General features: G+C 40.9%; 1 protein-coding gene across 1 annotated transcript; it reads right to left on the minus strand.

Annotated features, from left to right (window-relative positions):
- Positions 1-204: 204 nt before the first annotated feature.
- Positions 205-17,236, minus strand: METTL16 (methyltransferase 16, RNA N6-adenosine). The gene is made up of 9 exons (XM_090057331.1): positions 17,103-17,236; positions 16,770-16,969; positions 13,738-13,878; positions 11,016-11,131; positions 10,347-10,489; positions 7,523-7,592; positions 2,814-2,903; positions 1,744-1,917; positions 205-1,649 (listed from the first exon to the last, which is right to left on the minus strand). Exons 1-9 carry the CDS (start codon positions 17,228-17,230, stop codon positions 1,035-1,037), a joined length of 1,677 nt encoding a protein of 558 aa, XP_089913457.1. The 5' UTR covers positions 17,231-17,236; the 3' UTR covers positions 205-1,034.
- Positions 17,237-17,406: the final 170 nt, after the last annotated feature.

Consider the following 17,406-nt stretch of genomic DNA (forward strand, 5'->3'; position numbering starts at 1 on the left):
TACAGAAGAATTATAAAAGCACAGGGGCTTTTGCAGCAACTGGTGCCCCAAATTCTGCAGCTGAAACATAGCACCCATCAGAATGTGAAGTATTCCCACCAACTGGTATCCCCTACAATGAAGTTCTGATCTGCAGGAATAAAGGTCATTCCTCAATTTTCCCTTCATTAAAAAGAAATTTGAGTTTAAAGTGAAACCACATCCTTCAGGAACAAGAGTTTAATGCTACATTTCAACACATTAGGGCAAGAAATGCCATGCAGATACACATGTACAATAGAACATGCGCCACAGTTAAACTCCATTTGACAAAAGTAATCTCTCAAATATATGTATTTTATTCTTTAAAGCCCACTACTTGCATATATTCTCTGCTGCTTTGTTTTATACAGGCCAAATAACTAATACCCAATGTTTACCAAGAGTTTCCAACGCCATTCAGCACAACTACTTGGTGCTTGCATGAACCTGGCATTTAGAGAACTGATGCCTCTTCTCAATCTGTAAACCAGAAGGGAAACAAGGAAAGGTGACTCTTCCTATGGAGCCTAGGCTCTAGAGGGCAACATGTATGAAGAATATACACATGAAAAAGTTCAGAACAAAACTCGCTTTCATATAGTAGTACTGGGAGAAAAAGAATTGTGGCGAAGGTCATTTCTAGTTAGCAAAAAGCAGAATGAAAACGCATCCCTTTGTCAGATTAAAGAGACCCAAATCAGCCGGACTGTTGCCATCTAAAGTTAGTCCCCTGTTGCTACTAAAATATGCTTCAATCTAACAGGCTGTCTTAGTTAGAACAGTGTAATTCTGTTAAAGCACTGCACCCCCACTCCTTTTCCTGAGCATGTCATATCCCCAGAAAATCTCTGCAGTTAAAAAAGGCTCCGTTTAAAAATAAAGTTCACTTTCATCTGAATTTTGGGGTTTTCTTCATTGTAAGAAAAATTGTGTTAGCATAAGATTTTAAGCTATTAAAACCAGGATTATAAAAATCCGGAAGTGCTTGATTTCTACCATATTCTGAATGAGGGCTAACTACCAACCAGCCGAAGAATTTGGTTTCTTAAGTAGGTGCACAGCTGGTTCATCAAGTCTCTGTTCTGTCCTTCAACCCAGTGCATCTCTACTAACACATCATCCCCTTCTTTCTTCAGATTCATCAAACACTTAAAAAGAAAGCACCCACTAGTTCCTTGGGAAGTTTGTCCTTTTTCAGTTGTTAGCTTGCCAACATCCTCCAGAGTACTGGACTCCTCCTCATTATTACCGGAGTCTTCACTCACTAACACTGCTTCCACTTCCTTTGTTTCTGTGTCCTCTTCCATGAGGTCCTCACTGTTTTCTTCTTTTGCAGGAGAATCTTCACTTTGCCGGTCAGTCTTGGTTGAGCTCACATCTTCATCAGGTGTCACAGACTCTATTTCAGAACTTTCAGTCTTGTTTTTTTCAGAATCTAAGCTCAGTTTTTTTTGACTGCTTCTCTCCTCTTCCATTGCTTGCAGGATATCTTCAGAAGCTCGAGGAAGTTCTCGTAGTTGTCTTACTCTCTCTCGTTTCTTTCTTCTCAAATGAATCCAAGAATTTTCAATGGCTGTTAAAAAGAGACTAGCTTCACCTTTTGCAGATGGAGTGCTTTTATGCTGAACCTGTTATAGGAAAGAACAGAATTTCACAATCACTTTTTAGAAAAAAGGCCCATCTAGAATTACTATACTGTTCCCACATGTAACAATGTTGTACCTTCAGATCAGCAAGTATTTTTTCTATCCATGCTGTAACCACAGCTATTGCTTCCACAACATCCCAGCCCATTGCTAAAGCTTTGCTGGATAGTTCTTTGATTGTGGATGCCAGGACCATAAATGTAATTGGCTTACGAGGCTTTTCTAATTTTCTTCTTTTAGAGGGAGGCGACTACAAAAAAAGAAAAAAAAACAGTGAAAACACAGAGAACTGATGGTCTTTGTGTCAGTCAATATTAATGTGATGGCTTTCACACTCAAGGCACAAAAGAAGCCAACTGTCACACCCATGTCTGTACTATAGCATGCATTTACTGACATGTCTTGTGCCTCACTCTACCTTCACAGATAACTTTTAAGACTGCCTGAAGAGGCACATATATTTTAAGCTAGCCTGTTGCACAGGGATGAGTTTTACCCTAAAGTATTAAAGACCTTTATGGGTTCCCATGTTTGACAGTTTCATCTGTTTCAATAGGAAACTGTCAAACATGGCTCCCAAGACTGCATGAGACCCTCTAATGTTACAGCTCTGATCTTATACGCATTGAGCCTGTTCACTACTTCTCTCACACTCAGTTATTGCACATACTAATTGTATGAAAGACATGTGGCCCCATAAAATCAAAAAGCTAATTTAGGTAGTAATCAAAACTTCAGTTTCACCGAGACATGGAAGCTGAAAGACACCAACACAGTTGCAACTTAAATTGCAACTTCACAAAAAAGGTAACCTGAGCAAATTCCAACTCTGTTCAAAAAAGTAGCGTTTTTTGTTGCTAAATCCATATTGAGGCACCTAGAAAGAAGTGACCCACTGAAACCCAGAGACAAGTCTTTTCTACCAGATTTCTTTCTACAGAAGCTGGGGTTCAAAACAATTCTCAAGTAACAGTTGATTACTGGTCCAGTAAAGGATTAATTCTGCCCCAAATGCAGGCTTGCACTGCCATGCAGCTCAGACCATTGTTTTCCCCACCTAATCCCTAAGGTTGAAAGGAATAGCGTAGTTGTGTTGTAGAGAAACGTAGGTGGCCATGAAACACAAACCAAACCCCAAAGGCTTACCGGTACATGTACATCGTCATAGAAGCTCCATGCCAGGGCCCACCTCATGGTACGGCCTTGACAGAATTCAGTGTGAGTTACTTTAGGAACCTACAAAGAGCAACATAAAATTTCAAGTTAAAAAGCTGTCATTCTATTGTACACAACTTTTCACAGACAAAAAGCACTGTTAACATACCAAATTAAGGTTGCCCTATGTGCTATTCGCCCTTCCAGAATGTCAAGGTCAGTAATACAGAACTTCCGGAAACTGGGAGATAAAGAGTTACGGTTATATTGGTGCAAGTCTTAACTCTGCCCTTAAAGAACCAAATGTGACCAAAGCACATATATTTGCACTTCACCTTTGCAAAAAGTACACACCCCTCAGGAAAAGGGCACTTTATAGCAAACACAAGACAAAATCTTATGAATAAGTGAAGAGCTGCTGTGTCCAGCACTCAGAAATACTGAGCTTACTCCCCACAAATACCCTTTTCACATTAAACCTTACACATGCTTACATTCATGGGATTCCATCCAGCACTATAATGCTATCAGTTTTACAGTTGTGATGGTTGTTGTCCTCCTAATACAGGAAAAATATTCCCCAACTATCCATGATTAACCTAGTGAATGGGAGATAGTTCACCTCCCAATGACTTAACAAGTATCTGCTTCAATTAGCTATGGTAAATAAATTAATCAAATCATAATTCAGTTTTCTGATGTGGCTGCAAAATTAATATGAAAAAATATCAAAATAAATCACTGCTTTAAAATGTATAGTGTGTACCTTCTACAAATTAAATCTACATCTATATCTGTGTTGTAAATAATATGTATTAAGGTTATATCAAACAACAAGAATGCATTTTGTAGAAAACAGTGATTAAACCAAGGCTTCCTGACCAATTATTTAAATTGTCGTTTAAATCAATTCCACCCTGCTATAAGGCATGATCAACTAATTAACTGCACCATAAACAGTAACAAGGCTATATGTGCAGCTGTCTGGTGGCATCATGAAGGGACAAACCAGCCAAAAAGGTATTCCACAAAATATGTAGAACATCTTTGTGGCTTATTTGTATAGTGCCATAACTCGTATGTGTAACACCCCCATGCTGATGCTGTCAATCTTTTGATGACAGAGGTAGTCATTGGAACTGGGACAACCCTGGCCCCAGTGCTGAAAGTGGCCTATTAGGAAAGCAGTTTGCTGAGTCAGGGGAATGTTTTTGGACATCCCTGTGCATGGGGATCCCAAAATCAGAGAGCTTCTACCCAATCCTGGGGTCTCTGTGTGCTGGGACCTTTAGAAAGCCATGTGTACAGTCCAGGAAGGGGTTAATCAACTCCCCTTCTCCAGCATTTGCAAAAACATGTCCCAGGCTCCCTGCTGGCACTGGCACATTTGGGATCCCTGATCCCAAAATTCATGCTTCCTGCCATGCATGTGTCACATGACAGGAGGTGCAATTGTTGAAACTGGGGATTAGATCCCACTGAGCCATTAAGTGAATATGTACCAAACCCCTGAATGGAAGCAAACTTCCTCTACAAAAGAAGTGTGTGTGCAAGTACTCTGAAGCACATACAGGGAAGCTCAGACCTTTCTAGAAAGGCAACAATAACCAGATCTCAGACCAATGACAAAGCTGCAAAGCTGCTCCAACTAATCAACCTCACCATTACATATAATTATACTTAACAAGGAATGCAGCTGAGAGTTCATGCAGATAATTCCCAGGGGCTACCAATAGCTCTAGGGCCAGAGTGAAGGTACATGCCAATGTAACCTTAACTCAGCATTCACCAACTGTCAGGGTATACAGAGACCTGATTGTCAGCAAACTCAATATTTTGGAAGGTCACGAACCACCACAGACCACCCTTTTTTGGGAGTAGCAAAGGCAGTGTTGTAGAAGTACTTGTCATATGCAGCCAAAACACTCCTGTAATACCACCAAGCCTACAGAACACTTCCATCAGTAGGTCTTAAAAGTACTGGATATTGTTATCCATAGTCTGCACATATGGAAATGAGTGATGTTAAGGCCACCCAGCAGACTAACAGCAGAACCAGGAATAAAACCATACATCAAGTCCCAACCCAGTGTACTCTTTAGGTCACCCTGCTGCTATGTAGTTCTGATGCATAGTCATCCCCCTAATCCTGTAAACATTTCCAGGCGTAGTTTATTTCCCCGTCTCAAAGAATTTGCGCTGCTTCATCACTACCTGCTGTATGAAGGCTAAGTGTTCTGCAAATACCGTCTCTGACAGAAGTGGACTGGCAATGCGCCTTCCCAGGTTTTTCAGACTTCTACTAGGATCAGGTGAAGAAAGATGAGGGGGCAGTGACCATCTTTTCTGCTGCCCTTTGTGCCGCCCTGCCAGCCAGCACTTTCCCCGTCCCAGATCACTGGCCCATCCCCTCAAGGATTGCTGACTCCCACTGGGGAACCAGCATTTTTATTACATTTTTTTTATTGTTGACTTTGCAGACAATCCTGGATTTCAGAGTGTCCGCAAAATCCATGAAACAACAATGTAAGACGATCCCTAGTCATAATAACAGAAGGGGAAGAATAGGATAAAAACAAGGTAACAAAACATGAGACATAATTCTTATCCAATCATAACTCACCATCAGGCCCAGGCATTAAACTCTAACAATACAGAAGGTGAGATTGTGAGGAGAGACTTGCAGATGGCCTCATGGATTTCAACCAAGGACATTTCTCATTCACAAGGGAGAAAAATGCAGAAGTGTTTGTCCTGAAACTGGCATCACTGGCCAAGGCAAGAAACAACTTTGTGGTAAAAGCTCAGAGTGAGGAGCCTCACGAAGAAATTGGGCTCACACCACAGAACAGGGGAAGCTATAGGGACTTAAAAGCAGGATGCCTGAATGACAAAGTCAAAATGATCTTGATGGCAGCCAGCTGAACAAATAAGAGAAAGCCTGCAGGCATCTGGTTCAAGGGAGGAGGATACTGAGCAGTTGAGATCCAAGATGATCAGGTCTTAAGAAAAGTTTTGGCAGCGGGAGTAGGGAAGGGAAGTCAGGTCTTGGAGATGCAGCCTGGACATATAAATCAAGGAGAACAGTCAAAGATGAAGCCAAGATTATAAGTCTGAACAACAAAAAGGATAATCATTCTGTCCACGGCAATACAGGAATTGGAAAGAGAGGAAGGTTTTGAGGGAAGATCAAGCATTCCATATTAAGTCATGTTAAGTTTTACTCAATAGCTGGACTTCCTCAAGGAAGCGTCAGAAAGACTAGTTGAAATTTTAGTATGGATGGATAAAAATTTGAACACTTCAGATACAGTGTTCAAAATATACATGAAATCATCAAAAAATAAAGTATAAAAGGGAGAAAAAGAGAGCGCTGAGGACAGTCCTAAGTGACACCTATCCCAAGATGGAGAAGAAAACCTACTGTACAAGGCATCAAAGGAACAATCAGATATGTAGGAGAAGCGATCAGAAGATCAGTGTCAAAGGCAGCTACCTAGTCAAGAATAACAAAGAAGGAGTAAGTGGCACCAATATTTGGCCAAGAAGGTGTTATTACAGGCTTTAGTGGTAGCCATTTTAATGAAGTGCAAGAAGTAAGAAACACGAAGAGTAGCATTTCAGGACAGACACAGCCAATTCTTATCTGAAAACTCAACTGTGTTCCTTCAGGACTAGATCTTTGCAGTCCCCAGCACATTTAAATGGCCTTGTATTATAAAAAAAAAAAATCCCAGAACTAAAAAAAAGAGTATTTAAATGCAGTGAAAACCATGGATTCCATCATTCTTCATATTTACTGCCTCTACCCCATAATATCTGAATAAAAACAAAATCCATCACCCTGATGGAAACTTCTGCCAGAAATATTTACATGTATGATATCTGGTACTTACTCCTTGCTAGTGATGGTGTGTAAACTGCAGTATCAGAAAGTGAAAAGATTCTGTTCCTGCCTTCCTCCCCCCCATGGGAAGGTCTTTACTGCAGGACAAATAAATTGAATAAATACAGAAATTGCCAGCCTCTGCTATTTCTAAGGAAACCACTGAGACAAGATGCTGGTTGCAAGAAGCAAGAAGGCTGATGTTTAATACCTAAAAAGCCAATTCACTGTTTAGTAAATTAACTGATCACTTGGGGCAGACAATCAGGCCTCTTAATGTGTGTATATAGTCCTTCTCATACTGACTTCATTAGTATACAAGAGTACAAATTAACTGAGAAATAACATAACATCACAGGTAACTCAGCCAATGGCACTATATGATCTAAGCCACCACCCCTTGCTTAACTATAAATCATTAAAAACTTTGCTTAATTATTTTATAAGCAAGTTTCTTCAAACATAATTGAGGGACTAGTTTTCAATTTGCTTCAACTATGAAGTGTCCAAATGGTAAGTCAAATGTGTCAGCCAGAAAGGCAAGGAAGATTAAGAAGGTCCTAAAGGAGTTTAATAAATTCTCAACAATTAATCTGGTTATCAAAGAGTACATTCTGAAAAAATAAAGAGGACATAATATTTCCTTATGAGAGTGAATCTGCTCAGAGTTTAAAACTCAGAACTACCAGTTCTGCCATAATACAGAAGCACCTTTCAAAGAACTAATTAATATTAAATGCCAGGGTAGGTAATGCACACAGAAAAGATGAAGAAAAAGTATATGCAACCTTACTATGTTTAGACAAAGACTTACCCCCTGGATACAAAGCTCTTCCTTTAATGGAGCTAAACTGCATTTCTTTCCTAGCATGCAGCTGTACCATCTGCAGACAACAATTTACAATCAATGCTTTTTAGAAACACAGATCAAATGAAATTAGCAACTAACTTCAAGGACCATTTCCACCAGAACTCTAAAACATCACAGAAGAGGAATTCTCTCTTGTACAATATGCCCACATGTACAATATGATTTTGCCAAATGGACCAAATGGGGGACCAAGGAAAACACTGGAAAAGAAGGTTCCATACTGGGATTTCTACAATATTAGAAGTTAGATACTAAGCTTTTAAAGAGCATCTAATTAGGCAAGAGTCCCATTCTGTGAGGCGACTCCAGTGGTCTGGAAAAACGTCACTCCTTAGCAATCACTTATTTTAATAGTTCAATTTTTACTTTAGTGTGTGAAAAAGATATAATTAATTACAAACTACATGTCTGTATTAGACAACCAGGTCTACTACCTAAAAATTCCACCCAATGAAAAGCCAGTGTGAAACTGTTTCTCTCAATTTCCAGCTCTCTAAACCCCACATCTCAGCAAGTAGGATGAATTTGTTGAATCTCCTGACTATCCTGGTAAAGAGCAGTAATTGAGGAAGGTATGCATCTGCTGACATGGCTAGCTGAAGACATCTTTTTAGCTGGCCCAAAACCTGGAATAGAATTAGTACAAATTCTTGCTGAGTTTTATAAGTATGATAAAATAAAAGTGCTCTGCATCCATCAGCATCAAAGCCTTGCTATTGAGAAATCAACTCTGACGGATGGGCCACTGCATCCGGATGTCTGAGAACCACCACCCTCACCAGATTCTGTTTTCCCAGCTTTCCACTGGCCAAAGCTCAAAGGGCAGCCAAAGAAAACGGTACAAAGACACACTCAAGGTTGCCCTCAAGCACAAAGGCATTGACACCAACAGCTGGGAGAAGCAAGCTGCTGACCGTTTGGTGTGGTGCCACCCAGTCCACCAAGGCACACACCACTTCAAGGCCCAATGCCTCGATACTGAGGTGGAACAGTAGCGGCAGAGGAAGGAGGAGGAGACCAACCTGGTCCCAACCTGAATCCCACTCTCCTGAGCAACAACATGTCCCTGCCGCCACTGCTGAAGAACATGTGTATCCAGAATCAGGCTCCAATCCCCTGAGGACCCATATCAAGCCTGACAGACGTCATCCTTGACTCTGGAGGGACTGCCGACAAGTCAAGATCAGACTGGTTGATAGATCAGTCTGCAATCTCACTACCTGTTATCATGTGCAATGGTACAGGGAGTCCTCAACTGTCTTGAAAGAATCTAGCACTATGCCTTTATCTCACAAACAGCAATGAGGACTTTCATCTACTATACAACCCATTACCAACTGGAAGTTAAATATAATTCCAAAAGTTGACAGGACAGCCTACAGTACTAACAGCCAATAATTTTTTTTTTCTCTGTGTTTGGAAGAACAGTTTTTATTGCATCACTCTCCTCTGCAAAGGAAAGACCAGCAAGCTTAATTTTCTTGTCTATTAAGGAATTGTTTCTACATCTGTTTCTTGATAATATGGTGCTACAAGCAATTTTATCAGTTTAATCAGTCTCCAATTACATCACTTCTTTCCCTGTATAGTTTTTCTCCTAAGGAACAAAGCTGGTACCACCTGAATGTCTGCAGTAATTAGAACTGCAGCCAGACACATGAGAATTACCACAAATTGTGATATTTTAAGTTGCTTTAAAAGATCTCACACTTACCTCCTGCTGTCTAGGTTCCTTTACTTTCATTTTATCATACTTCCTATAAAACTGCAGTCTAAGAAATTGTTTCTTTTTGTAACAAAAATAAAAAATAAAAAAAATGGAATGCCTCAACAGGTCTCTAGCCCTGCAACCAGTGCAGCTCTCCATTTTTAATCTCGACCTTCAAGATAGAAAAAACATTTTGGCAGTACCTACATGATGTGCACTTCTAATGCAATACTCTGTCTCTGAGGGCTAATAATTGCCAGAGGTATGAACAAGTGAATAGCAAACCAAAGAAAGGAAAACAAATATTACCTCTATATAGGTGACTCACAAAACCAGTGAAATATATGGACATTTAATGTGCAAAGTCTCAGAAGCTTATTAAAGGTTGCAGATAATTCAGAAGATCTACAGGCATCATTTACAAGTTTGGAAAAAATCATACTGCGTGGACAAATCCATTTAGCACACTGAAGAGAATGCTTAGAAGTGGTCTCATCATAGCCTAGGCTCACTGTATTAGGTAGGGAGAAGGCAGCTCCTGCTAGAGGGCTCTAATCTAACAGATAAAGTTATGCTAAGACCTAATAGTTGGAAGTTTTAAATATCAGTAAAGTTCAAGATGAAAAGGTTGCATGTTTTAATTGTAACAGTAAGAGAGCATATTATCAAGGGATATGGCAGACAGCTCTTTCTTGTGCGTCTTTACATCAAGGCTGGATGCCTTTAAAAAAAAAGGGAGGTGGGGATGGGGAAAGTATTTTCCAATTCAACTACAGGTTGCTGAACTACATGAAGTTCATCGGCACCAAGTGTAATGTATTAATCTGAAAAAGAAAGCATCTATCAGCTGCTTTATTTTATGTAAACTTTGTAGTTCTTGGATGCAATGCAGGTTCATGTGTCAAATGAGTTAAGCAGTCTCTTTGGAAAATGGCTATTAAGAGAAACAAAAGTTAATTTGCCACACAATTGGATTTTCACACAAATCAAGATGTTTTGCAGTAGTAAAAACCAGTTTGAAGTAATTTCCCCCAGGGAGAAAACGGAACCAGTTCTTACCGCAATCTTTTTTTGAGCTGCAGACTGTCATGGATTATTCTTTTTACAAATTCTAGTTCTCCTCCTTCAGCCATGATCTCAGTAATCCCCCCAGTGTTTACAGAGCTGGGAGGGGGGCGTCGAGGATTTCGAGAATTTACACCCTGGGCAAAAAGATCAAGCATTTATTAGAAAGAAAGTCATTCCCCTCAACTGCCTGCCAGGTCCTAATGCCATCAAACCAACTGCACTCCCTGTATAAAGTAATGCTTACACATTTTAAAGATCAATGTAAGTGTAACATTTTAATATTACATCTCTACCACCAGATAACAGAAGTCTATCATAGCTCATTCCCATTTTTTCAGTAGATGGGATGGCAAAGAACATCTTCAGTGTCAGCAGAGGTGAAGACTTGCAAAAAAGTTGCATTTCACTGAGCATTCTGACACAGCGTTCTTATTTCATGAGCACAAATTCTGAACCTTTTTAAAAAGTCCCCTGTCATTCTTTTCCCCACCACAACAATGGGGAGGATGAATTTAAGATGACCACCCCCTCAGTAATTAGATTTAATATGTGGAAAACTGTAATAAATTTATAATCCATGTATAGAATCTAATTATGGGAGGGTCATTTTTGATTCAGGTAACTATGGTATGCAACATTTAATCTGTAGACATACTATACCTGAGCTTCCAACTGGTTGGCAAAAAAGGGAGGATTACACATGCAAAAATCATAAATGATCTCAGATTCCTCTTTTAGAGCATCCATTAGAAGCGTCTTCTGTGGTACTTTAACCACTAGGAGAAAAAGCAGGTTTCTTTGGTGAGGAACTAAAATTAACTTCAGTATTTTATATGTTAATTATAGCCTAAATCTGTCAAAAAACATATACAAGCCAGAGCAAGCATTAACCACTCTCCATTGCAAATGAAAGCTTTACTCTCTCTCATTACAGGAACATATGTGAACAAGTCTTTCTTACACATGGTGAAATAGAATTGCTTTGCAGCAGCTGTAATTATAATGAAATATTAGATGCAACTATAAACCCAATCCTTATCCCCTCAAAAATCAGCACAATCTGTTGCATCAGTTGCAAAATGATCATCTAGATGAGGCGCAGAGGTAGAATTTTTACAAAATATTAGCAGCCAATTGGACATGAGAGTCCAGAATTACTATATCCAATAAAGGTGTTCAAAATTTGAATGTTTTAACTTTTATGACCCTTTAAAAAAGGAAAGGATAGGAGGAGAGAAAGGACAGCCCTAGATTAGCAGACTGTCCTGGCTGAAGCATAGCGCACAACAACAAACTTTACTTGAAATTAATTTACAAGGATCAATCAGAAAGCAATGTCTCCTATTTATTCCCCTGGGCCAAATACTATTGAAAAAAAATATTACAACTACACAAAGTGTGTATATCAAGGATGACTGATGGAGAATGAGACTATGTTGATGTGCAAATTTTCTGTGCAAGTTTAATACCAAATTTACTTGAATGTAAGACTAGGCTTTTCCACTCTATTCAGCACTGGGGGGTTGGGGGGACACAACCACTGGTCTCAGAATTGAGTACAGGTCCAGCAAACAGCTACGATGACTGGGAAAGGGGCACAGGAAGCACAAGGGAAAAGGGCAGAAAGGGAATGCCAGGAAATGGTTGTGCAGAGTGAAAGGGCACAGGGAAAGGGACACGTGGAACGAAAGGAAATGGGATGGGGGAAGGGACACATGAAGGAAGGGGAGTACAGTGCAGTGGGGAGCAGGAGCACAGAGGAGAGCAAGAGTGCAGGAGAACCGATGCATGGTGCAGATGAGAGCCCAGGGGAAGAGACATGTGGAACACGTGGAAAGGGTGCAGAGGAAGGAGAGTATGGAGGGGAGGGCAGGGAAAGGGATGGCAGGGGGAGTCCCACAAAAGGTAGCCCTTTCAGCCAATCAACAGCAGAAGGAGGGGTAACCATCTTGGCTGCTCCCCTTTGTGATGGCAGCTCCCCCTACTGGCAGGCTGCAAGGCTGGGCTGCAGCAGTCACTGGCTCCCACTAGGAAGCCAGCATTTTATTTTTAGTAAGTTTTTTTCCCCCAGAGATTCCTTGCAAGTTGCAAGGAACACTAGTTTTTGTAGCGATCAAAGAAACTGCTTTTTTCCATGGTTTCCGAGAAAATTGCAAAATCATGAACTGAGTAGTTGTTTGGTAATATGAAGCAGTGGCCAATAAAACAAAAGAGGAGATATGACTTGATTTTGGCCCTTATTCTTTATGCAAGTAGCACAATTACACCTAAGGAACATAAAACAGGTTTCAAAGTATTAGAGAAGGCAGATGGTTTGTTCTTCATTAGCCCAGTATAATATTTTCCAGTGATGGAAAGATTCATTTTCATCTTAGTTCTTCAAAGAAAAAAAAAGACCACAAATGATGATTTAAGTCATCTACTTCATTCTTCCCACAGGAGCATATTCTATCCAAACAAGTTCCAACACCACCTGCTCATGACAACTAAAGTTCTCATTAGAGGACATCCCAATCTAATAATGGCCTCTCACTCTTTGAATTTTGTACCACAGACAGGTAGATTTCTAGGTCAAAGACATGTTTTATTAATCTTTAAAAAAGGGAGAGGTTTAAGACAATCTTACTGCCAGCATATCAGTCTGCACGCTGACATTTTAAATTAAAAAATGTATGTCTTGTACAGGGGAAATACTGGGTCAGTGACTCTTAGTACATTTCCCAGGCCATCTGTCTGGAGGAGAATATAGACATTATTTAGCCATCCAAATAAGGGTGTATTCGGCAACAGACAGGCTTCTAGAATACACTTCTTTAGATACCTGGTAGGTGTAAAAGATCTAATTTTCAATCAGTAGCTTAGAGTTCTTAACTGAGCTAAGGTGCTCACATTTATCAGAGTGTATAAGCCTCCCAACTAGAATTACATAGAGAGAAAAGCAGCCTTAAAAATTAATTAGAAGCCTTTCTGGTTTTTGGATGCACCCTAGAGTCACCACCTCCGAGTTCTGCTCTATACAATAAAATGGACTCCACCTTGAATCTACAGACCTTTAGTGCTTCCAAAACTACTCTTCTACCTGTCTTCTTGTAAAAAGAAAACACTCCACCAGACGGTTGTTTTGCTCTAGCATTTACATTTTCTATGTGCTTATTCCAGCTCAGATTTTTGCTGAAGTAGATTCCAAGGTAGTTTCTTTTCCTATGAAAATCAATCTTGTTTACCCCCCCACAAAATACCTAGGTTTTCACTCAGCATCCAATTAGCAAGAGCAAAAATTCTCAGTTGTCACCGAACATAGCAAATACTTAGCTATATCTGTTTAAAAATAGAAGTGGAAACACGCAGGGAATTATAGCTACTTATATTTATTCTATGGTACCTTTTATAAGATCAGATAAGTTATTCTGTTCCACATTTTTCTTTGCATAATTGAAGCACATATCATCCACTTCTGTTGCAAGGAAATACCAGCCATTCAATGTGGCTCCAAGTAAAGGATAGATACATGATGCCCCTGTACCTGCCAAGAAAGAGATTAAAAAAATAAAAATCAATGAAACTAAAAAACCAAAGTTTAAATATATTACCATCCTTTGGTACAATATTCTTGTTGTTATTACTGTTCATGGCAATCAGCTTCAAGAGAATGCTAACCAATATCCAACCAACCTGACAATGAGAAAGTAAATGCCTTTGCTTTCCAATTAAAACAAGAACATTTTCAAAGACGCATTTACTTCATGGAAAGACCTCACCTATTCTAGACATAGGAACCTCAGTCAAGGACTGATCAAGCTAACAAGACAGAGCCCAATTCACACACTAACAGCTAAGTATAGTTCCAGTCTATTCAGAAAGCTTAACTAATTTATTACAAAAATGTTTCTCTTCTGTATTTCTCAGTTGAACTAGTCATACACTTTACTTATTGCATCAAACATGAGAACTTTTCTGTTCCCTCAACTTTTTCTTCTTGAAGGTTTGACACAGTCTGAGGCTCAGTACAACCTATACAAGAAATGAGAACAAAATATACTGTTTTTCTGATAAGAAAAAGAAGAGCATCTTAGTATATCACTGGCTATATGAATACCAAGTGACTGAATTGTACAAGATACAACCATCTGGATGACACGTATTACTCAATTACTAATAAATATGCATAAGTTAGTTGATCTGACAAAACACTGAGCCCTCAAACCAATATTAAATAAAACGTGTCCATAATATGAGAAAGACAGTAAGGGAGGAGTGATGTCTTTCACCCGAAGAACTGGATATTTTGAGAGAGTACTTTGGAATCAGATTGAACGTTTTACTTTGGTGCTAACTGTTACCCCCTACAGATTGTTATTATAACCCCCCACTACACACACACACACAAAATTAGCTAAGCAAGCAGGTCTGGGAATACAGAGTTATTTCCAATACAGTGGAACAAGAGAAGTACTTGAGACAACCTTTTTAAGAGCTGTTAGACAGTATCCTCAGAGATTTCTAAAAGAAGGTATATTTCAGGAAAAGCTTATCTGAAAAGGTATTTTAAGGGGGGTGGGGGGTGGGGTGCAGAGCAGGACAGAACCAAAGATTAGCGAATGTCAAGAATACATTAAATTCACTTAAAAAGAAAGAATGCAGTGGTCACTGAAGTTACCAAACTGGACCTTTGTCAAATTCTAGAGAGTTTTAGTACTTCAGCTTCAGAAAGCTTAAATAAACAAACCACTGTCAAATAAAATGGAATAGATATACCTAGGGAATCCACTTTCTCCTTTCAGTTTGATAAGGAATTTCTTTCACTCAGATTTACCTACACAAAATAATTCTTCCAAAGAAGAAAAATCTACCTAAAAATGAAGATTAAAAAAGAACAACAGAGCTAAACAAAAGGTACCAGTTCAGAGGACTTCTATTACTTCTACAGAATCCTTAAAAACATTTTAGAAATTAAACCCCATTTTTCTTAGATGTATATGCAAAAAGAGTTCTAGTTGTTGCCATGATAAGGAAAGCCTTTATTCCCAAAGGGCAGCAAACATGTAAATTAATCACTGTTTAACATCTAAATTTCTGTTAACTGACTGGCTTAAACCATAAATAAATCAACTGAAACTAGAGATTTTACAGTTGGCAGATAATAAGAGAACATTAACTTGTGTACATTTGACCTCACTTGAGCAATACAGCATATGGCAGGTTTATTCACCAGCCAGAGAATTTCCTGAAATGCACAGAGGTCAAATAATCCTGAAAACCCTAGGACTGAGAGCTTTTCTTTTCCCAGCCATGTCAGCTGCTGCTGCTATAACACTCAACAATAGAACACAGACATACAGAAGAGGAAAGTGGCTCAACTGACGGACCTCATCAGACAGAGCTCTGACAATTTGTAATGAGAAATAAACACCTAGGCACACATTAAGCATGCCTGCTTAGGTAAAAACAGCAATCAGCCTTAGTGAAGTATAAACATCTCTGCTACCCTGTTCCAGCAACACCTAGCCCAAGTCTTTAAACTAGATTAAGCAGTACCTTTTTATAATATAAAAAATCAACAGGATTTGCAAATGGCTTGTTCTACCTGAATAATTTAAGTAGCACCATACATGCTTATACACTATTTTCATCTCTATACACAGAAAACCTATTGAATAGATATAGCCAACAGATCTAGTTGTATTTTCTTTGACTTCTAAGTCCCCCTTCTACTTTAGACCCTGAAGAACTCCATATTAAAATCAAGTGAAATTTAAAAATATATATATGATCAGGGCTCTTATCATCAAATACAGGCAACCCCCACTTAATGTGGAGGGGTGGGGAGAAGTGGTGGCGGTGAGAAGTGGTGATTTGGTTCTGGGGATTTGGTCCTGGGGACTGTCACCACTCACATCCAAACCTGTGCACTAGATCCAGTGCACAGGGCTCACTATGGGTCTGGAGATTTGGCAGCAGTGCCACAGTGCCACTGCTCCCCCCCACCCCCACATATCCAGACCTGTTGGGAGCCCTGGGGGCCGGATGACATAGCCCTGCAGGCCAAATCTGGCTGAACAATCCTGAACTATTCCTTTGAACATGGTAGCAAATGGCCTTAAAAGCAGGCGGTCATCTGGTGTGCTGCCACAGGGCACAATTCTGCATAAAGAGAAAATCTAAGCTCGAGAGAGTTCAAGACCGGGCCAGACCAAAAGTGCAGCTGAAGCAAGCAGCATTCACTCATCTGAACGGAGAAGACGCTTGAGCCTGGGGAGGAGCCAGCCACCAGATGTGGTGCTCCAGCCTGCCATTGCTAATGCCTACAGGACAATTTGGGGCAATAAATGTGCCTGCGAGCACCAGCAGGTGAACGGCAGAACCTCTCTTCTCCTCCTCCTCGTAGGAGCGAGCAAGCACAGGCATGGCAGGTACCTATGTCAATGCCTCGCCGCACAGCTGGCCCCTCGGTACCGCACGGCCCCACCAGATCTTCCACCCAGTGGATGTAGTTGAGCCGCAGAGGGACAGTGGGGATGAGCCGCTCCAACGGGATGTCGATGGCCAGGCCGAAGTCCTCGCGCAGCAGTGTACAGGTCAGGGCGCGCACTGCCTCCGGGTCCTTGAAGTTGAGGCTGCAACAAGGTACCAAGGCAGTGGGGGGGGGGCAGGCACCCCCGCGCTAGCCCCCCGCCTACCCCGCGCTAACTCGTGGCCACACGCCGTGCCCCTCCCCTCCTCCCGCGGACCAATGGGAGCGGCGCGCACCTGACGCGGCCGGCCAGCGTGGTCTGCACGTGCTGGCGGAAGGCAGGGTACTTGGAGGCCAGGTAGGCGAAGTCGGGTGGCGCGTCCTTGTAACGGTTCCGCGCGTGCATCGATTTGTTGAGCGCCATTGGGGGACGCAGCGGGGACGCGGCAAAGGACTGACGGAGAGCCCCACAGCGAGGCAGCGCTCAGGCGCATGCGCGTCTCCCGCCATGCACCCCGGTCGGGCCCGCCCCGCTGGCCAATAGGAGCGCGCGAGCTGAGCGGGATGTACCACATGGCGGAACTGAGCGGGAGGCTGGAG

This window comes from Crocodylus siamensis, chromosome 1 (genome assembly GCF_052110815.1).
Source record: "Crocodylus siamensis isolate JL-2025a chromosome 1, ASM5211081v1, whole genome shotgun sequence".
NCBI lineage: Eukaryota > Metazoa > Chordata > Crocodylia > Crocodylidae > Crocodylus > Crocodylus siamensis.

What these genes read in the sequence shown, in the direction of transcription:
- METTL16 (XM_090057331.1), bottom strand. Translation starts at nt 17,230, where the DNA reads ATGGCGCTCAACAAATCGATGCACGCGCGGAACCGTTACAAGGACGCG. An exon ending in CTTATCTGATCTTATAAAAG is followed by an intron (nt 11,132 to 13,737) that starts GTACCATAGAAT and finishes TTTTTCTCCTAG; the next exon opens with TGGTTAAAGTACCACAGAAG. An exon ending in CAGCTCAAAAAAAGATTGCG is followed by an intron (nt 7,593 to 10,346) that starts GTAAGAACTGGT and finishes TGTTGTCTGCAG; the next exon opens with ATGGTACAGCTGCATGCTAG.